At 36.3% G+C, this 23,350-nt stretch overlaps 1 protein-coding gene across 3 annotated transcripts in view; it reads left to right on the top strand.

Moving 5' to 3' along the window:
* The window catches only part of LOC131029696 (protein SEEDLING PLASTID DEVELOPMENT 1), a 287,280-nt gene that overhangs the window by 198,109 nt on the left and 65,821 nt on the right, over window positions 1-23,350 (top strand). Inside the window, exons 7-8 of one of the 3 annotated variants that reach the window (XR_009102810.2) lie at window positions 6,134-6,322; window positions 7,302-7,438. Coding sequence is in view for 2 of the 3 variants with exons in the window: in XM_057960291.2 (XP_057816274.2) it covers window positions 7,302-7,478; window positions 7,644-7,808 (342 nt within the window). In the remaining variant the exon portion in view is untranslated. Of the gene's footprint in view, window positions 1-1,802; window positions 1,884-6,133; window positions 6,323-7,301; window positions 7,479-7,643; window positions 7,809-23,350 lie in introns of those variants that run through there. The other 2 variants (XM_057960291.2, XM_057960292.2) reach the window with 2 other exon arrangements.

Here is a 23,350-nt window from a genome sequence, read left to right on the forward strand (position 1 = left end):
CTTTGTCACTTGTGTTTTGTATTGAGATGTAGTACCATGTCACTATGTGCTCATATATAAATTTTTTCGTATTGATGGCTATGTTGTATGGTATTGCTCTCACCTCCACCCATTTTGTGAGGTATTTAGTAGCTACCATGATGTATTGACATCTATGCATTTGGCTGACCTTCAACAACCCAATGAAATATAAAGCCCCACCTCTCGAAGGGTTCCTGGGGCTATGAGGGGAACAATAACACGTAGTCTCTCTTAGTGGTTTGTTGGCTCACTAACAGGTGTCACATTCAACTGCCCATTTGTGGCATCTATGTGCATTGTTGGCCACCATAGCCCTGCCAAAAAGACTTTGTTTGTTGTGGCATTTGGTCCCATATGGCCACCAGCCAAACCTTCATGTCCTTTCAACACTCTAGGTATCTCCTCCAGCATGACACATCTTTGTAGCACTTGGTTAAGACCCATCTTGTATGGCAACCCATTTATGAGTTGGAAGGTTTTTCTCTTGAGGGCCAATTTTCTCCTTTTGCTCCCTGATGCTTTTGTACCATGGCAGCAATGCTGCAATTTGAAATAGATGGGCATTTGGGAAATCCTTGTTCACCTCGTTTGGTGGCTCCCTCGAATTGATCCGTGACAGCTAGTCATTATGACATGGCTCTTTCTTAGTCAGATAATGATTGTGAACGTAAATTCTTGCAATAAGAGCAACCACCTATTCACTCGTCCTTGAATGATTGGCTTGTTTACTAGGTACATGAGGGCTTGATGGTCCACATGGAAGGTGAATGGTGTTGCCAGCGAGTAGTGACCAAAATTTTGTATGGAGTACACCATTCCTAGTGCTTCTTGTTTTGTTGCACTATAGTTCCATTTTGCCTTCAAGAGTAGGTGATTGGCGAAGAATACCAGGTGTTCCAGTCCTTGGATGTCCACTTTTTCATCAGTGTAGCCCTGATTACATATTTTGAGGCATCCACATGCACATTGAACTCTTTTTTCCAGCCCAAGTATGCCAGGGTAGGTGCATTGATCAGTCTCAACTCGAGTTCACTGAATGCTTTGTCCTACTCATCCCCCCACGTGAATGGTTAGCCTTTCCGCATTAGCATATCGAGGGGGTAAGAGATATGGGCAAAATTCTTTATGAATCGTCAGTAGTAGCCAACATGCCCGAGGAAGGATTTCACCCCTGTTACGTTCTTTGGTACCTCTATTTGTATGACGACTCCTACCTTGTCCGGATCGGACTTCAATCCTACGTCGCAGACTATGTGTCCAAGTAACTTGCCTTGGGGCACTATGAATCTGCATTTTTTTGAGTTTAGTGCCAACCTTGCCCTTTGACACCTTTCCATGCATTCTCTTAGTGTGGTTAGGTGAATGTCCTGTCCATTGTATATTGACCAGTCATCTAGGAAGGCTTTGAAATTGCCTACTGACATCTTGTTAAAAATGTGCAAAATGATCTATTGAAAGGTTGTCGAACTGTTACATAAGCTGAATGGCCGATTGGCATCCTATTGTATGCATACACTCCATCTTCTACCATGAAGGTAGTTTTCAATTTATCCTCTTTGGCGATACTTATCTAGTAGTATTGCGAGAATCTGTCCACAAATGAATCTATCTTGTGGCCCACAACCTCCTCCAATATGGTGTCAATGAATAATGCATTTCCTTTTGATTGTGATGATGTTTTGATTTTTGAGCATAATGCATGCATGGAGGATGGCAATGATGATTTCGATGATCTTGAAACAAAATCTGATTTATCTTTGCATGGGGCTGACTTTGAACAGAAGTTTAGTGGCATTGAAAATTTGGATCCATAGTTTATTGCTGAAAATGATAATGGAGATGCTCAGGAAATTTGGGACAACTATGGAGTCATTGATGATAGGTATGATAGTTATGTTTTTGGTATTCATCAAAGCAGAATTCACTTTCTTTGCATAATCAATTTGTGGTATCATTGATAACCCATTGTTTGAGATGGGTGTTGAGGAGACATATGACAATCCACTTTTTGAGTTGGGTATTTAACAACTTTTGGATGTAGCCTGGTGAAAATAACAAGGTGTGGAATCTAGGACTTGATTTGAGTGTGGTTTCCAGCTTGGTTTTGATCCATGTTCACTTAATGAGGTGATTGGTTATCCTTTTGGGAGACCACAAAATATGAAATTTGCAATTGTGGAGATAGATGAAGATTGCATTTGGAGTGATCTGACGCTAGGAGGCATCATCATTCCTAATTACGTAAGGAACTTGAAGGTAATTTGGGTATGCAAAATAATGCTTTCAGTTGAGAGCTATTTCTTTGTTTGTACTTGTTTAGAGTTGCATCATTCTTGCATGAAAATTGGTATTGAATTTTGGAGTTGGTCAACAAGTGGGACATTTCATACTTTATTTAAGTTGATGAAAAGTAATGCATGCCTTACATATGAAGCTGGAGATGCAGTTTCTTCATGGGATTTATTGGTTCATGAAGACTTCTTCATTCCTGATTTGAAAAGTTCTCAAACAAAGTTCTTGAGATTGTTGGAAATTTTAAAACAGCAGCAAGGAAAGGTGGCTTTAAGCTTTTTAACTTACATAGCTCCAAAGAAAAAAATATTTAAACATGTCATCTACATGTTTGACAATCCATCCCTTGGATTGAGTGATGTTTTATCATATGCTAATCTTTCTTTGGAGTTGGTTTTGAACTTAACAATTGCTCTTTGCTCCTTTGTTGTTGATGCTTACATGGTTGGGTTACATGAGACTACCAAAAAGGTCGCAATGTGCCAATGTTGAGTATGATGTTTTTGTATTTGATGGCACTTGGAGTTATGATGTGTACCTTTCTAGTTATGTTGGAGATCATTCTTGGCTGGTTATCCATGCTTGGAATTCTCAACAAGAATCGACAAAGATTATTGGGAGTTTTAGGAGTGACCTTTGGAGTGATAAGGATCAAAATTTCAGACTTAAAGGTGTTGTTCTTTTTGTTACTAGCCACTATGTAATTTCATTGCTTCATCTACAGGTGGATTGGAGGGAGATTCTAACTAAGGATTGGAGCATTGATCAAATGGATACTTTTTGGAGTGTTCCTTCTCAAAGAATTACTCAGATTTTCAGTTGTGAGCTTGTTGATTAGTTCCAGGTCAGTCACTTCACTTCATGGTTTTCTCTCATTTAGAGGGAGTTGGCACATTTTTCTTTGTCAAGGAAGTGTGTTTTTTTTTCAGATGGATATTTCTTGGAAGAACTTTCCAGCCACTTCTGAGGCATTTTTGAACATTACAATGCTATACTTTCATGCTAATATTTGGAGTTTCCTTTGGTGCAGCTATCTTGGTGTAGAGTATTGTAACTGTTGAAATCAGATTGTATTTCGTTGATTTCAGTCAGGACATTGGTGATTACTGTTTACCTCAGATCTTCGAATCTCAAAGAGTTCATCTTATGAAGGTTTGTGATGTAAATTTGGGTACTCTTCTTTCAGTATTGGCTCGGGACAGTGAGAGATTTTGCATACTTTGGTTCATCATTCAGTCCTTGGCTGGTAGATGTGTTGGATGTTTCTTCAAACCAACAATTGAGTACTTTATGGTTGAGGCTAGTTGGTAGAGATGCTTTGACCATAGGAGATGACTTTTCAGCTACTTCTTTACTCATGACTCCTATGTTTCTAGTAGGATTTCAGATTGGTTACCACTGTCCTTACATTTTCATGTTGTTATGGTGACATATTTTTATGAACACATTGATTTTGAGCCTTGGTAGGCTCTTGGCCATCTGGTTGTGAGTATTTTTTTGGACATAGTTTATTCATTCATTTCTTTTACTCTGGTGAGTGACAGTCATTGCAATTACTACATGGAAATGATATGCATATTTTTAGATGATGCCTTATTGATTGTAGTGGTTTGAATGTATTGGTGTTTTCGGAACCTTTCCTTTGACACTTGGAGGCTAAGTGTTGATGTTATGATTTTGATTGGAGATGATAGATGCATTCCCTAGTTGGCAGATTGTAGAGTTGTGACAGTGCTTGGTCTGCTTCATTTTTGGAATGTCATGAGGGGATATGCCGAGTTTGGTTCCTTTTGGCAAAGTAGATTCTTTATTTTGTTGCCCCAGTTTTTGATTGATAGTGAGATTGGGAACGTGGTCTTCTCTGAGATGCCTTGGCAAGATATATTTAATGGTTTATACTTCAATCCTTTCAAGTATTTCAGCTTGGTTTTTATTTTTTAATGATGGTTACCTTTTAGGGTTCCAGGAGTGGAGAGTGTTGTTGTGGCATGATGTTTTTATAGCTTTTATCAGAGTGGTGCAACATCAACATGGTGGTTTTGTTCTGAGATTGACTTGGGATCCTAGGATCATTCTTGGTTTTAGTTTGGATCAATTTGATGATTTGGGAGTTGTGATGGCATTGCTTGAGGACAAGCAATCTTTGGGAAGGGAGGACTCTAATGTCTCCATTTTTACACCACCTTATTCTACTAGGGTTGGCCAGTTTTTAGGGTTTCTTAGAGGTTTCTTGGAGGTTTCCAGTTTCGCAGGCAATGTTCCTATATTCTTGGTGAGCTCAGTTCTCAGTTCCAATGGGTTTTGTCAATAGTTGCTATTTATAGTAAGTGCTTGCATGGCACCAATCTTTCTGGGTTTCTTTGAGTTTTTTTTTGGTCGCTAGAGAATACCGCTATTTATAGTAAGTGCTTGCATAGCACTAATCTTTTTGGATATTTTTGGGTTTGTTCTCTTTGGCCCCTTGAGAACACTGCTATTTATATTATGTGCTTGCATGACGCTTTTTGAGTTTTTCTAGGTTTGTTCTCTTTTGTTCTCGAAGAACACTTCTATTTATAGTAAGTGCTTGCGTGGCACTAATCTTTTTGGGATTTTCTAGGTTTGTTCTCTTCGGTCCCTGGAGAACACTACTATTTATAGTAAGTGCTTGCAGGGCACTAGTATTTTTGGGCTTTTGTAGGTTTGTTCTCTTTGGTCCTTGGAGAACATTGCTACATTAGTTGTCACCTTACAAATTCAATTGGTTCTAGCAATGTTACTGTTTTGGGATAGTGGGTGATTGCGTTAATGATCTTGATGACTTATGGTCATCGAAGAACATTGCTATTTATAGTATGAGCTCATGTCAACATCAGTTATCTTTTGGCAACTTTAGTTGGTTCAAGCAGTGTTACTATTTTAAGAGAGTTGGTTATTACATTGATAATGATATCTTAATGACTTATGGTATTTTGAGGTATTATTTAAATAACGTTAAAGTATTAAAATTAAATTGTATATTTAACTTAACGTTATTTAAATTTAATAAACTAACTGTATATTAGTGCCTAGGGAGTTATAAGGTTTTAAATTATTTAATAAAGTGCTTTTTAGAAGTGGGCACCAACATAGGGAGGCATAAGGAGTCGATAAAGTTAAATTTAAAAAATTGCGATTGCACAACCCTAATTAGCGCGTTGAGCTTGGAGTTTATAAAAAGGTATTTTGGAGCTCATTTTCTCTATGTTGAAGTTTGTTATCTCTTTCTCTGAAAACCCTTGTGGTTCTACAAATTGGACTTGGTTCATCTCAGCCTTTTTGAGGACGAAAAGCCCCTTGGGGAAGATTGACTTCAATGGTGAAAGATCTACCTTGGCTAATATTTGGGGGAATCACTTAGATTTTTCAATTGAATTCAAAGTTTGAGGTTTGGTGATTTGTGATATCTTCTTCGAAGTTAAATTTCTGAGAGTTTATAGATCTTAATGATATTATCTTCACTCTGTTGAGCAAAGCCTTTGATTGCAGTGAAGAAGGTTCATTGATTTATGGTAATTCATTGCAATGCTGGGCACCATCTTTTGGAGATTCATGGGTTGGTGTTGAAAATGGATGCTATGCTTTAATGAGTGCTTGGAAGCCATAGGAGTTGAGAATGCTTTGAATTTTAATGTCTTATTAAGAGGAGTTTGCAGCAAACACTGTTATATTTTCTGATTGTTTTTTCTACATCCTTTGCTTTCTGGAAAATAGAGATACATTGCTGCGTTGTGAATTTGGTTGTGGATGGATAGACGTGGAGTTTGTTGTGGTTTTGAGATTCCAAGGGCACTCTTTGCAGGCATAACAAGTTGTTTATTCTATACACCATACTGAGCATGCTACTTCAGTTTTGAAGGGTGAAGATATCTAGTAGCTGAGTGATTAATGTCTGCTGGAAAATGTTTGTAGCTGGGCACACAGGGTAATGCTGTTCATGGGCATCCTTCAAAGGCCTTCCGTGAGGATATTGCTGCCCCTTAGGCTGCAGGTACACATTTAAATATATTGCTGTCTATTCCAACAAAAGGGGGGCTGATGTTGTAAGGTTAGAAGTCACACATTTTATATGCAATAAGCTCTATACAGCAGATTGATTGTTTGAAATGACATGTATGAATCATTACTTATTTATGAATGTTCTTTGAAAGGTATTGCTTTGTAAACCATCATACTGGAGCAATCACTGTAATAACAGCAACATATAGTTTGAATACTGGTTATTGTTGTTATTCAAATCATTGCATGTATGAATATCTTCGTATTATGAATGTTAGATAAAAATCTTGCAACACATAAAACCCTCTTTACACATTCAGCAAACTATTTATCAAAATGACATGGTTAAGAATGCAATCAGTAAGAGTGCCAACTCTTTGACAAAATACCATCATAGCTGAGTGGGTGAAAGAAGTACAAAAAATTTGGTTGCAATTTGGGGTAGCATCTTACAAGGACCCACAATGAACCTGGGGTGCTTGGGCGGGACCTTGGGTGAGCTCTAGGCAGAACTGGTAGCTGGACCAGTCCAGTATAGGACCAAGACTTGAGGGGGCATACCCGATAACATAGTTTTTTTATGAAGGAAAATAGTAATGGTTATCTAATATCATCCTATATTGTTCATTTTTTGGCTTTGTCTATAGATGAATGATGATTGGCATGTGTAAATCTGTTCTTACATATGTTTTATATATTGGATGTTATGGGAAATTTTTGATGACTGATTTTGATACTTTGCAATCAGTTTAAGAATTCAAAAATGTTATTTCAGATCAATTTTATTCATTTGATGGAGATATACCAACATATTATTTAATCAATACAACATTTTAATGTTTACCTATGAATTTAGATTTGAAACCAAGCAAAAAATATCTTATATTGAGATTGAACTTTCATGATTAGAAAAATAAATTGAATGTATAAGTTTTCTTCATGCGATGACTAATTCTCTTGAGATAACTTAGATCACAGAAGCTAATTTGCAACAAGTAATAGAGGTAATGGGGCTGGAGGGTGCAATAAAAGTCACAAATGATATTGGAGCAGCTGATGCAGTGCTTGCTTTATATTCTAAGCTCAAGCAGAATTCATGGATTCGGGGAGTGGCTAAATATCGGGGACTACCCATATTTGTGATAAAGGTAATACAGTTTTTTGATAGACATCCTAGTCATTGAAAATGGTGATTAATTCAAAGATTGTTAGGGCTATGCATACTAGGTAATACAGTTTTTCAATTATGCCCAACTAGGGAAAAAAAAAGAAATCATGAAATACAAACTAAAATTGTATAATTTTATCTGCAGACCAACACAATGGCAAAGATTGTTAGGGCTATGCATACTATTCTAGGAATGAAGACTCTGGGCACTAGTTCTCCTTGGCCCTTCAAGCAATTTCAGAATGATATTGAAATTTCAGATGAAGCAGCTAAGAGAAGAACTTCTCGAGAGGAGATTGATGCTTTAGAGGTAGATATAGTAGAGACTTACTGCGTAATTGAATATAATTTATTAGAATGAGAAGATATTTTTTGAGAAACGTGTTGGAATAGCTGTTAGGATCTTTAACGGTCTTCCAGCTTGCTTCTCATTTATAAAATCAGTCTGCTGGATTTAAAATATATATTATATTATGATGTTTGGAAGAATATAGAAGCTAATACTATTAAAAGAATTAAGTAATGAATAGAATGCCATTCACCATAATTCCTTTTGGTCTACAATTCTTCCTTTTATCGTAGTTTGTTCCATTCAAATTATTATTATATAAGAAACACTCTTGTCTGAATTGTGCTACATGATTTGGTTTTTCGTTTGTCCCAAAAAAGAAGGAATGTTTTTGGAAAAAAAACTCCAACTAATTGTTCAATTAAAAATGGCATTTATATTAGAGGAAAACTATAGAACAGGCAATTGGTAAACTGAATATATTTCTACACAAATGTCTTAATACTTAGCAGCCATAATGAATCCTTCTCCCAGCATAAGAAAGGGGGGCTAACATACTGGTTTTAGCACCAACATCCACAGAGATAATATTCATTCTGCCTACAATATGATCAGTTAAGTCCAGTTTTAAATTCACAATTTTCTCCAAACATAGATTTAGTGGATGTTGGTGCAATTTTCCCTTGCATCTTGCAACTTTCCAAGGATCCTCTCTTCTGTTGGCTGCAGTTGAATTAATACTATTTTTGAACTATCCTGTTTTTATGGGATGCAATAGTTATAAAACTATATTAGGCATTAGTAATGTATACTAAATGACAAATACATTGGGAATGCCATTGAAGGCAGAATCCAAAAAACAGTTTGATCTCTACAAAGTGTTCTCACATGTTATTGACAAGTATTAACTGAACCTTTTGTTGGAGTATACCAAACATTGAGAGGGGGGAGGGGGGGCGGTGTGGGTGTTGAATCAGTGTTTGAGGCTAAATTAATTTTAAACCAATTTTGTACAAGCAACTGGTAAATGCAGTAATGTTCAATTGCAACATATAACATCAGAGAGCTCATTGAAAAACGTTGACACAATAATTTTCATGAGTGGAAAACTCTCCTAGGGAATGAAAACCACTCATAAATTGCCTCACTGCCTTATAATGAAAATGTCTGTTTACAATGGCCTCACTAGCATTTAATGCCTCACTGGCTGAAAATAATATCAAATCTCACTGACATGAGTAAAATGTCTCACTGACAAGACCTTGAAAACATCCAGCAATTTGAGAGAATAACATATAGAGGGTTACTCTGTTTCTCTGGAATACATCTCATAGTTCTATACTGACATGTTGTGTATCTCACAGACTTCACTGTCATAAGCCCATCAGACATACAACATGTTAATATAGTAACTATTTCAACACAAGTGTGTTACAACTTTTGCAACCAGGTTTCCAAAAAGAAATACCAATGTTTGTAACACAAAAGAAGCTTTTTCAAATGCAGCTCTCAAGAAATATAGAAAGATATACTTTTTGTCTCTGGATACAATTTATATCAAAATACTGAAATAATGAAATCTCTATTCTATGATAAAAAACAACTGTATTTCCGAGATATTCTTCAGAGCCAAAGAAACAACAACATTCTTGTTCATGTCCCACTCTTTTTCTGTTCTAAATTTTCATTGAACCCTTTTTGAGAAAAATGAAAATCCTTTTTAAAGGTGCTGTTTCAACTGGTTCTCAAAAAGAAGACTTAACCCGCAGTCAACTAATTGTCTTTCAACCGAATTTGAAAACTAACCCTTTAACAACTGTTTTGGAACATAAGGGTTTCAAAATAGATAATAACCAAACTATATTTTATCAACAAAAGAAAAGGCTTCATCTTCACAAGCATTGGCAACAAAAGATAATTGCTTTTCATTTCAAAACTGAAACAAGATTACCGATTTCACGAAGTGCACCCAACTGCCCTGTTCAACGAACTAGTCCGAAGTCCAATCCACCACTGTGAGTCCATTGTAAGCTCAAGAATACCATGGTGGTTGTGCCCTAGCTCTTTTGTAGCTGGGGTTTCAAAAAGAAACCGAAATAATGCTTTTGATGCCCTAGCTCATAACAATGAGCTTTACACTGTCAAAACAACCAACATAAACCCAACCACCAAAAAATAATGATGTAATCAGTGATGTTGTTGTTTCCCATTTTGACCTCGTGCCATCAAAATCATAATGCCTTTTTTTTGACATTACAAATGCAATAAAAAAAATGCCAACCAAAACTATATCCATGTGTTCATAAAGTCATTCGACATGCAACCCATGAGAATGTCATTTGATATTCACATCAAAGTAATGTCACTTGACATTCAAATCAAGGCTAAAACTAATGCAGTGATAATATCCTTTGCCATTGATTTTAAACAATTGAATTAAGGTGGGAAGAAATAACGTTTGGTCCTCATTACATGACATCCATGAACCCTATGCAATATTCGTTACTAATAACTTGTATGTTTGGTATAGATAGAGATATCAACAAGTTATCAAGAACATGTTGATAAAATATTGATTTCTAATATGAAATAGAAACATACAAGACATTAGTACCCAACATAATATAAGGTACATGTCATCAAATAACAAGCCATTCGGAATACCTGTGCAACTGTGTCCAATATCAAACTGTCCCACTGTCTATATGATGAAGCCAAAGTGAGAAATGAAGTTCATGTGAGCAAGATGTCATTGTTACCATTCATTGTTATCACAAAGCCATGTTAATAACCAGGATAGTATAGTGATAGAACAGATTATATCAACCATAATGCAAAACAAACCTACATCAATGCCAAAATCAATTTCAAAGGGGTCAACAAACTCCCCCTTTGGCATTGATGTCAAACCTGGCACAAAATGCAACCTGTATGATCACCAATACAGTATCATAGCATTAAAAAATGATTACCAAAAGAACCCAGCAGTATGCAGTATCAGTATGAACAATGCAACTTGTATCAGTATGAGACTCAGTAGGAAACTCAACAGTATGAACAACTCAGCATTATGAACAATGAACCTGAATATCTTTGTTCTCCCCCTTTTGACACCAATGTCAAAGGTCAAAGGGGTGGAATCTCAACAAATGCTTGCTCATGAACAAAAATCTGCTGTCATAGTTTCACATAATAGCATCAGATCTGAAAGCATAAGGCTAAAAAAAACATTATAAGTCTGCCACATTGTCAAAAAGAATCAAAATGTTTGCACATAACGTAGGAGCATAGCAAGAGAGAAGCATATCAAGAAGCATGTGTAACCACTGTTTGCAAAAAGAATGGACACTGATAAACCACTGCATCAGTATAACATGTACATGTAGAGTTCTCAAATGAGTGGCCATAAAAAAATTGTACTGGAAGCCACAAAGAAGTATCAACAACTGATAAGGCGGGGATGAAGTAAAGAACATGAAAGATCCCCCTGTGAAAATGCATGAGGTTGGATCAAGATAAAGCACTGAAGGAAAGGATACCAAGTCTTTCCCATAATGCTTCAAACAGTACCTTAGGTAAAGGTTTTGTAAATATGTCAGCTACCTGCTCTTTTGAGGTCAAATATTCCAAAAGAACTTCATTGTAATGTCCCCACTTTAGCAGTTGACCAAGTGTATGTGCGTTAGCCTATCTCTACATGGTCCCGAGGGCTAACAAAGGGTTTAAGGGGATCCTGGAGTGTTTTGGCCTAGTCATTTCCAGTTTGGGCCAAAACGGAGTTGATTTACTTAGTTTCAGGCATACTTACTATTTTTAGTAAGTCAACAAGACACAACGGAGGCTAGTTTTGGTGATTGGATTCGATACTCCTTGGCGAGAGCTTTCCGACGAGCTATCACTCACGCTATTCGGAGTCCGATTGCTAATATATTTTAATGCCTGAAGTGTTATTAAAGTAACATTTAATTTAATTGTAAAATATTAAAGTGTTACTTTAATTTTTATTTTATGGGGATGTGTGCATATTAAAGGGGCACCCAAGGGAGACATAAGTGAATATTTTAATATGTTTTATATTGCACATCTTTTATCCCACATTGCTCAAGTGAGTTGGGTCGACCCTTGGAGAAAGAATAAAAGGAAGCTTTTGTGGCTTCATTCAGCATGTTGAATATGAGAAGAAATTGATGTGTGAGTTGCAGATCCGTTCTTGGCATTAGAGGACGTCTATCCTCTCTTGTGACATTCTAGACGTCATTCCCTTGGGGTTTGGCCTTTGAAATCCATTGCTATCAGTTTCATTAACAGGCTGATTGGGTGCATCTCCAGCTACAGGCAGATTTGGTGTTTTGCTCATACCTTCTCCACTTCTTCACCAATGCTTATGCCATTCTGAAGGGATGATTTTATGATGATATTGGACTGATTGAAGACTAATTAATACTGTAGCAGCATTGTAGCGCAGCACTATTCACGTTACTGTAGCACGACACTATTCATGTTACTGTAGCAGCAAGATGGGAAGTCATTGCTGGAATATTATGTCAAAAATGCTAGACTATTTAGTGAGTTAAAAAAATCTGCTATGTATTTGATTTTAATAATTCTGGAAATAATATCATTTCAGCAGTAGTTCAATCTTCATGTTGCACATTATTGTAATTTCCTTCTAGTTCATGTTATATGATTTTAAATCTATGCAAAGACCAAAAAACAAACAAACATTTCATTTCCGAAGCCATAAGAGGTTGAAACATTAAACGGAGAAATAAGGAGTTGGATGCAAACTGTTTGACTTAATTGCTATCAGCAGTTGGTTTAGTTTTTGGGCATTCTAGGGTGTCCATTACATTCATTGGATAAGACTTTTTCCTGTAGAAAATGGTATCTTATAGCTATATGTTTGGTTTTGGAATGCATGACAGTGGTCTTAGAAATGTTGATAGTGCTGGTATTTGGTTTATGTTTGGTCTTAGAAAGGATATGTACAGGTTGTGTCACCTCAACTTTAATGTCCTTAAGTGTTTGTACCATCCAAAGAACTTGAGTGCAACAAGAGGAAGCAACAATGTCCTCTTCTTCAGCTGGGACAAAGAAACAGAGTCCTATTTTTTACTGTGCCATGCAACTAATCTGCCTCCTAAGAAGAAGGCACCTCCTGAAGTACTCTTTCGGTCATTAAGAGAACCAGTTCAGTCAACATCAGTATACGCAACCAGTGTAAAATCATTATACTTAGGATACCATAGGTCGTAATCAATAGTACCAATTATATATTTAATTATCTTCTTGAGCATTATGTTGTTTCTCACCCCATCAACTATTATTTTTATGGCCTTTTCATTTCCCTCAATCCATGCTGATTTGTCAGGTTCATTTTCGGGTTTATCATTTTTGGTTTGAACAAGCAAATCCACTTTGTTCTCCTTTAAGATCATTTGAATTCTGAATTTCCAAGCTGAAAAATCATCGCCACCTCCGAGTTTGTCTTCGAATCTGATAGCACTGGCCATTTGAAGAAATGTGATGTAGTATATAAACTTGTTCTTAAATTTGTTTCATGAAATTAAATAGCCTCAAGTTCGATCAACTTGGCTCTGATACCATGTAAAAGTATTGTAATTTCCAATTTAATGAACAGGTTATATGCAGGATGGTGTATTTTAATTTTGATATTATGACTATGACACTAATATTGCTATCTTTCTTTTACTGCAGGTTAGGAGGATGAACATGTATCGATTTCAATGTCATCTCCTTTGGTTTGAATAATGTATAAGTAGTAGGATGGCCACGATCAAGTGGCACCTTGATCGGACATGTCTTTTAGACATGTCCGACCAAGATGTCACTTGGTCGTGACCCTTACTAACATTAACCGATCCATAACTAATTGGTGCTACAAACATTAATGTATTTGTATAATGATAACAATGCTTATACCCGATAATGAATCGTTTAATGCTTATGAACATACCCGATGGTGAATCGGTATCATTGTTAATGATAACAACGCTTTATAAACACATCCGATCATGAATCGGTATTTGTTAATTGTTTCAGATAAAACATACCCGATAATGAATCGGTATCAAGCATATAATAATGGATCAATATAAAGTAAACAATAACAATTACAGTTAGCATTATATGCTATCGGGTTAATACCCCGATAGCATATTAATGCCGATTCATAAATGAATTGACATTAATATGCTATCGGGTTAGTAGCTCGATAGCCCTTTAGATTGACGCTTAACATAGTTAAGTAGATCGTCAATCTAATCCATCATTATCCAATATCAATATCATAATTATGATCAATGTTATAGTCTGATAAACATAAAGCATGAATGAGTAAACTAATAACAGAGTAGAGAGTTAGGAGAGTCTTATCTTGCAGAAGCTACTAATGCATTAACATAAAAGACTTTAACTTATATCTTTCTTTTGATTATCACCATAAATAGTGTCTAACTATTACGGGAATTATTACGGGAAGTTCAACTACTTGTTGCAAATAAAAGGATGGACGATAGCCATGAAGGGGGAGGAAGTTTATAAAAATTATCATACCGGAGATAGGCATTGATTATCTACACGATATCAATCCTGGAAGATTGAACCCCTTTCGTCAGGAAAAGCCTGGCCTATTGGTGGCGTCGAGAGTCGAGAGCAGTGGAATGCAGTTCATCTGGTGAATACGGAGATACATCGTAATAGCGTAAGACTCCGAAGATTTGTACAACCCTCTGGTTCGAGATAAAGAACCTTTCCAAAACACGGTGTTGGGAATGAACTATGCACGTGTACGAACGACTGCCATGGTATCGGAAGACAGTATAATGATACACATGATTTATGATTCCTGTGCATACGTATTGACGGCGTCCTGAATATAATTCAGATAATGGTAACCTGAGTCTGTGGTTGTCGAATATATAGACGGGATGTTCTAGAGCGCAGCGTGAAGACATCTCCACCTATAGAACCCGTGGCCTGAGACAACAACGAAACTCATCGTATAGAGCGGTGTTTGCATCCAGTTATCCAAGTTGTAGTTATTGGCTATGCAACTAAGGATTGGAGGGAAGTAAAAGCAAATGGCATTGAGTTCCATCCACTACCTACCTTCGATCGGGAAGTGATGCTTCCGGGGAAGACCACCGTAACAGTTTGGCAATACAGTTGCGAACCAACAGGTGCATTTGTTGTATTCACCTATATGTAATTAAACATTGAATAATCCATCAAGTTTATGTTGGTTAAATAGGGCATGAAAGATAAATTATATGCATGGATCATACTATTGAGTCATATTCTTAGATGCATGGAATACACTGTTGAAAGGAAAACATAGACAAAACGAAATCAGCCAGTTTAGTAAAATGATACAAGACTATATTTTTGGGACACACAAATGTATTTGCATTCAGATCTAGTAAGGGAATTTTACATTAAGACCATACAAGGCCTTCTTTAATCTGAGAACAAAATCACCTTCAATCTGATAGCCTTCAGGTTGTTCCATGTAAACCTCCTCTTCAAGAAATTCATTTAGAAAAGCAAATTTCACATCTAATTGATAGACTTTAAATTTCTTGTAAATAGAGAAAGCTAAGAACATTCTTATAGCCTCTAACCTTACTACAGGAGCAAAGGTTTCATCAAAACCTATACCCTCAACTTGAGAGTATCCTTTACACACCAACCTTGCTTTATTCCGTGCAATGTTATCATTTTCATCTAATTTATTCCTGAAATCCCATTTTGCACCTATTATATTTTTATCTTTGGGCTTAGGAACCAATTCTTGGGTTTTAATTTTTTCAATCTGATTAATTTCTTCTTCCATAGCCCTAACCCAACACTCATCTTAACTGGCTTCAGTGTAATTTTTAGGCTCTAAAGAAGATAACAAATAGAAGTTAGCTGTTTCACCTGATTTTGCAATTTTTCTTCTTGTTTGTACACCTGCATCTTTGTCACCTAGAATCTGATCCTGTTGGTGATTTCTTTGCACAGATTTCAAGGGTGTTTTAGTAGGGACTTCTTCTTTGTTCTCTGCTGCATTTTCAGGAGTATTCTTTTCTTCTGATGCTTCTTGTTCTTGTTTAGTATTCAAAGGATCATCAACATCTTTTTCTTGTATGTTAGGCTGCAAGTTCTCATCAACCTTAACATTAGCACTTTCTACTATTTTCTTTAGCCTCTTATTGAAGCATCTATAGGCTTTACTATGAGTAGAATAACCTAGAAAGATACCTTCATCACTTCTAGATTCAAAACTACCTAAACCTTCTTTCTTTTCTTTTAATGAAACATTTGCTACCAAAAATCTTAAAATAGCCAACATTAGAAGACTTACCATACCAAAGTTCATAAGGAGTAAAATGAGTTTTCACCCTTAGTTGAACTCTGTTTAATGTATAAACTGTTGTATGAACAACCTCTTTCCAGAATGTATTTGGTAGACCAGCACTGAGTAGAAGTGTTCTAGCCATCTCTTTTACTGTTCTGTTCTTCCGTTCAACCACACCATTCTATTATGGTGTTCTTGTTGTTGCAAACTGTCTCTTTAGACCATGCTGCTCACTATAATTAGTAAATTCTTGAGAGATAAACTCTCCTCCTTTATCGGATCTCAAACATTTCAGTTTGTAGTCTAACTCTTTCTCAACCATCTTTTTGAAAATCTTAAACCTGCTAAAAGATTCAGCTTTGTCCTTAAGAAATGTTACCCAGGTCATTCTGGAGAAGTCATCCACAAAAAGCTTAAAGTATCTTTCTCCATTTAGGGCTCTTGTCTTAGTGGGTCCACATAAGTCTGTGTGCACAATCTATAAGGGTTTGGTTGAAAAATATTCTTTTGTTTTGAAACTGCCTCTAGTTTGTTTACCATGTTGACATTTATTACAGATGCCATTATTAGGTTTATTGATAGGTGGCAAATTCCTAACTTTTTGGTTTTGACTCACTTTGACAAGATTGTCAAAGTTTAAGTGTCCAAGCCTCTTATGCCATAACCAACTCTCTTCAACTTGACTCATGAGACAAATGTAATGTTCCTTTTCTAGGCGTCAAGAGATGAACAGGGGTTGACCTATCATTCGAGTTTCCGTAGGTCAACCAGATGGTTAGGGGAGTCATTCTGAGGGGCATAGAGCTTTGCAAGGGCTTTGCGAGCCGTTTTGGACCTTCAAACGACAATTCCTACTTTTTAGGGAGGTCTATTTATTAGGGAGAACAGATAGTTGATTGGATGACCACCCAGGTGACCAGGGAGCAGAGCAGGATCCTTTTGAACAGTTACAGGTGTTTGGAGAGAGGTTCCTATTTTTTAGGGCGAGTCCCTACTTTTTAGGAGGAATTGTTAGTTGGCCTGCAAGACACAAGCAACATTAGTGATCACAGTGCTTCAGACGGATTTCAGATCTGAGTCTCGAAGTTATTGATCTAAATAAATTATATTAAAGTGATATTATAATCACTTTATAATAAAATAACTTATAATTTGCTGGCCCCCTTTTTCCTAGGCACTTGAGGCATAAAATGTTGTAATAAAAAGGGGAAAACATTATAATAATAAAGTATAATGCCTAAGGGATCAATTTTTAAGGAAAGGCATAGATTTTATTAAAAATAATAAGTTGAAAATATGGAAACCCTAAAAGTGACGACCTAGGGTTTGGAGCCTTTGGAAAGGGAATTTGGAGGTCATTTTTCATTATTATTGAATTCTTTTTTACATAGCTTCAGCATTGGAGAGGTCTGCAACAACAAGCCACAGTTGGAATTCGGGTTGGGAACGAAATCTCTCAATCTTCTACAGTAGTTGGACGAAAACCCACACACTTGCAGCATTGAAGGATCCTCTTTCAAGCCATTTGGGGTCAATATTTGGAGGAGATTTTATAATTACAGAAGGTCTGAGACGACAACAACAGATTTGAGCAAATTGAAGGACTTTTCCAGTAAGTTAGTTGCCAATTGGTGCTGGCCGTACCATCTCTAGATTGGCCATACCATTCTTACTTGGCCTGTGAAGCCAATAAAATAAATTGGAGGGTTTTAGATTTGGAATTTGTTTGTAAATTCATTGTTGGCAGCAAATAAAGACAGGTCAGTGATTCTTTCAGGGAATTTATAGCAGATTTGGGCTACATCAGCATTTTAGTGGGGAAAAGAGGTCGATTCTGGAGATTTCTCCTGGTAAGAATTAAAATAAAATACCCGATCTGCTATTTCCTCATTTATTTGTTTTTGGTAATTATATACTAGGAAAATAAAACACCTTGGAGCAATTTACAGCACTTGGAGGCTCCTATATTGTTCTGTGCACCACCTCCAACATCAAAATAAGCTCATCCAAGCTAGCGTAGGACACCTGGTAGGCCAATTTTGGCTCTAGTTGTCTTAAATAATTATTTATTTGAAATTGTAATTTGTTAGTGATAAAATCAAAATTCTGAGTTTTCAAATCAGTCTATTGTTCTTTCATGTATTGCATTCAATTTGTAATTCCTCATTGGCAAAATCAAGCAAAAACCCCTAAAACCTTCAAAACTATCAAAAATAAAAAAATTATAATGCTGGTCAAAGATTCAGTTTGAAACAAACCAATCAGATTTGGGCCAATTCCTAGTTGGCATCTTTCAACAAATATTTGTATTACTGTCGGTTTTTGTTCTTGACAGACTACAAATTACTTTTGGTTCCTATACCTTTGGCTACTGATTTTCTTGATTTCTTTCTTATCTCACACCCATTGTAGTCAAAAGAGACATTTAAGCCATTGTCACAAATCTGACTCACACTTTAAAGTTATGCTTAAGTACTTCAACATAGTACACATGATGAATAGATGTTTCATCATCTAGAAGTATAGTGCCTTTACCTTTTATTTGTACTCTTGAATTATCACCTTCTGTCACAAACCCTCCATCAAAGTCTTCCAGTTTGGTAAATTTTCTTTTATCCCCTGTCATGTGGTTTGAACAACCACTGTCTATGATCCACAAGTCTTTCTTTTTTACATGTAGAGCAACCTCTACAAACATTGACTTTTCAGCAAGACTTTGTTTTGGTTTCCAAACAAGTTTGGTTTCGGGCTTTTCATTTAGCAAGTGATGGTTTTGCTCCAAATTTTTCTCTTTCAACTTTAATCTGAAAAATCTAGCTATGTGGCCAACTTTGTTACAACTAAAACACTTTATCTGATTCATCATCATAAAAGGAGTTTTATAGACAAAGTTTGACTTTCTTTTCAACATATTGCAATTATGTGCTCTATGTCCATATTGGTTGCAATAAAAGCAATATCGTGAGAAAAATGACCCAAACCTTGGATATACACTCCTATTATAATTGGACCATACATAGTTTTTAGGATTGTTAGGACCTGAAAGAGTGTTACATTGATCCTTTTGCAGTTTGGATGAATTTGAGCACTGGCCTATTTCAAAACCAAGACTTGTTTTATCTTTGTTTTGTTTATGCCCTTTCAAAAGATCCTCTAACCTACTATTGTCATACTTCTCAAGCTTCTTTCTCAAAGAAACAATTTCTGCCTCTAAATTTTGACAGGATTTTTCTTTTGTTTCCATCTCTTTCTTAGCGACTTCTTCTATTCTCTTACTTTCTGCAAGTTGAGTTTCTAAGTTAACAACTTGTTGACTGGCATTGGTTAAGAGATCTTCATATTTGTTTAGTTCCTTTTTTAATCTCTATATTTCCTTAAGAGCACAAAGAAGTTCACCTTCAAGATTAATTTCTACATCTTGTTGGTTCTCTTTACCAGAGTGAGTATTCGGATTGATTTCATTATTGACTAGACATAAGCCTGCCATGAAAAGGACTTCCTGATTTTCATCATCAGAGTTATCTAAACTGTTTTCAGAATCTTTGATTATGAGACTCTTCTTTTTAAAATTGTTCCTTCTTTTAAAATTTTACTGCTTCTTTTTACCCTGTCTTTTAGAATCTTCATGTTCATTTTCAGATTTATCATATGGACATTTTGCAGCAAAATGCCCCACTTTTCCACAGCTAAAACATTTAAAGGGAAGTTTTCCCTTGTATTTTCCTGAACCTCCTTTTTAATTTTCTCGTTAGGTTCAGTTCTTTCTCATCCAAATCCTCAGATTCAGAATCTGTTATAGTATTCTTCTTTGAAGTTTTAAATGCAGCTTCTTTGCTAATGGGCAGCTCATCTTGTTTTGTCATTTCATATGTAGTCAATGATCCATGAAGTTTATCTATAGTAAATGTCTTTAAATCTTTAGCCTCTTCAATTGCAGAGACTTTAGAATCAAACCTAGAAGGTAAATATCTTAAGACCCTTTTTCACAATTGTTTTGTAATGTCCCCATTTTTAGCAGACTTGGATTTTGTGAGATTAGCCTATTATCCTGACCGTCGTAGGCTAATGTGTTGGATAGAGGGTCTTTTGAGGATTGGTATCATCTCCAGTGTTCAGAGTGCTTCAGTTTGGTCTTCGTTTGGCATTATTCGGACATCATTTGCTCTACTTCCTATTTTTAGTAAGTCTTGGGATGTTAGAGATGGACCCCTGTTATTTTTAGTAAAGGGGGTATGGTCATATGCAGCTTCATCATGTCAACTCCCAGTTCAGACAGCATTAAAAAATGTTGAATATTAATGGAGATATTAATGTTTATTTAGTTTAAATAAACATTAATGTTTTGAGCTTATATTATTAAGTTATAATATAATTTTATATTATTAAGTTATAATATAATTTTATATTATAACTTAAGTAAGGGTCCAAGTATCATTAAAGGGGACCATTAAATTAATTAATTGTGGCTCTTTTACAAAGGTGAAATATTAAATGACAAAGTGAAAATATTATATCATTAAATGTCATTTAATATCATTAATTGATTTAATGCCTTATTGGAGAAAATCGAACCTTCATGGGAAATATATACAAGGCTTTTGAAAAGAAGAGAAAGGAGATTGATCATTATTATTTTTTGATGAGAAGACTTGTCTCTTGGCTTTGGAGAAGAAGTTGGGGTTTCTACAGCTTGTCTAGAGTATCGGCATTGGAGAACGTGAAGACTTCATTGCATCAGCAATCTGAGGGTGTGAGATATTCATCTGAAGTTGCTCCTAGGGTCGGTTTCATCCAGAAGTTGACATTGTGCTGATTGGAGATTTATTTTCAGATTTACTGGCATAGTTGAGGACATATGTATATGGCAGACTGAGAACATCATACAGAGGGTTTATTTGCTGCTACAGTGTTGTGAACAGTGTGCGTGAACAGTGCGCTACAATACCCGTGAACAGTAAATCGCTACAGTATATTGCATCTTAGTTGAGTCTACTCAAGGGTTCTTCAAGGGTTTTAATTGCTGCTCATTTCCAGATTAGTTGCTGCTGTCATGACTTTGAAATTTGGGTAGAATTTATAATTGTTGGAGGCCGTACTATAGCAACAGCAGCCACACATGTTGCTTCACAATTTACATGGTATTTGAGTTGCTACATTACCCACAACGTAGGCGCTTCATTGGATCAGGTTCTCTTGCATTTAATTTCAGTATTTAATAGACATTCGAAGTTGGTTGTATGCTGCCATTGTACTTAGACCTGGGTATTTTGTTTCATATCATATTCAGCTGTAAGCCAAGAGTCTTGGCCCTTTCATATCTGTGGTAATTGGGACATCAATAAAAAGGAGTTGCATATGATATATTTGTAGTATTTATTTCAGTTTGCAAGATAACTGTTTGTCTTAATGTCCCTAGCTGAAAGTCAACATTTCATAATAGGAATTGCATGGCAAATGTTCTATAAAATGCTTATGGCTGTAGCTCTCATTTCCATACTCTAGTTTGCATGCCAATTGTATGACGAAATGTCACTTGGCTGTAGGTGATTAGTTTGCATATAGAAGTCATATATGTGCATTGTAAAAGTTCAAGATGAGTCATTCTTGCATTTAGATTATAGTTTAGTCATTGTAGCATTGATTTATAAGTCTTTGGAACATTTTATCATAATCTTCAAGCCAATATACCAGACTGAAACCACAGACCAGTAATTTAAAAGTTTACATCCAAATTTTTTGACAATATTCCTGAAGTCCTTAATCAACAATTTGAGGGCAGAACTAGGAAGGTTCTCTACAGTGGTATCAGAGTGGTTTCCTGCCAACCTGTTGGGTAGATTGATTCAGCTAGTTAATCATGGTTACTTCAAGTACCCAGAATCAGTGGGACCAGAATAGGAAGCAAGTGTATTCCTCATTGGAAAAGTTAAAACAAAACCAGAAGAAGCTGGATGAATTGATTTCACACCCTGCAAAACTTGATAGAATTGCTTGGTATATGTCATCTATTTTTAAAGATAAAAAGGTGAAACTTGAAGAGAATGTGGTGATTATTGACACTCAAGAAGTTGTTATCAGTCATGATAACAAGTCTGATTTTCATGACAGCAGCCTTACACTTGAGCGTAATGATGATTTGAAAGTCATGGAAAGTTCAGAAAGTGTTGTGGGAGTGACCTTGAGTATTGGCACTCGTGATACAAGTGTCAAGAATGAGGATTGCATGGGAATTTTGGCTCATAAGAGTTCTGATCTACATGACAGCAGTAATGAAATTTTGCATCAACACGAGAGAGCAGTGACTACACATGTGCAAGATGCTTCTATTAAGTTGCTGCATGAAGGTACTCGAGATTTTGGTACTAATGGGGTAATGTGTGATGTGGATTTATGTCATTTAGAGTCTGATTTTTCAGATCAGACCTTAGAAAACAAGTTTGAAGATTCATGCTTTGGCATAGGATCCCAGAATCATGAGTTGGATGGCCATATAGTTACATTGGAAGTGGAAGTGTGTGAAGATATTGTCATAACAACAACTTCTACCTTGCCAGTTGAGCCATCCTACGAGGTACATAGCAGCAGTACCTTAGATATTGATGTGTGCACAATTGATTGCACGCATGATGTTGTTGATCACGAGGTGAGTGATGTTGATTCGGTTTCATACCATAGTGCAGATTTGGGTGGAAAGAATGAGTCACAGGGGTATCATCATCTGGTTGGGCAGTTGAAGGTTAATGACGATATGATTGCTATAGCTTTGGAGCATTTTGATGTCGCTCGACAAATGTTGGTGACCTTTGGTTGGAGTACTCCTGAGACATATGAGCACGGTGATAGTAGCCTTTCCCTAGCAGAGTTCCATGCACTCCGAGCAGCTATTGGGATAATGAAACAGAATTACTTGCAGTTACTTGCTGATAGGGATTATCTTCTCGAGTGGGATTGCACTTGCTACGATGTACTAAAGGGAAAGGAGGAGGAGGTTGATTGCTCCCACACAGAAGAGCATTTTTAGCTTTTGCATTTCTCTCACAGGCCTTCTTCTCATCAGTTGTAGAAGGGCCTTTTGAAGGCAATGTATAACCTTGAGTGATAGACTCCCACACATCAAATCCCAATGAAGACAGATAAGTCTCAATTCTGACACTCCAGAAGGCAAAATTATTATCATCAAACAATGGTGCTTTGGTTGTAG

The sequence above is a fragment of the Cryptomeria japonica genome, chromosome 9 (genome assembly GCF_030272615.1).
Source record: "Cryptomeria japonica chromosome 9, Sugi_1.0, whole genome shotgun sequence".
NCBI classification, from domain to species: Eukaryota; Viridiplantae; Streptophyta; class Pinopsida; order Cupressales; family Cupressaceae; genus Cryptomeria; species Cryptomeria japonica.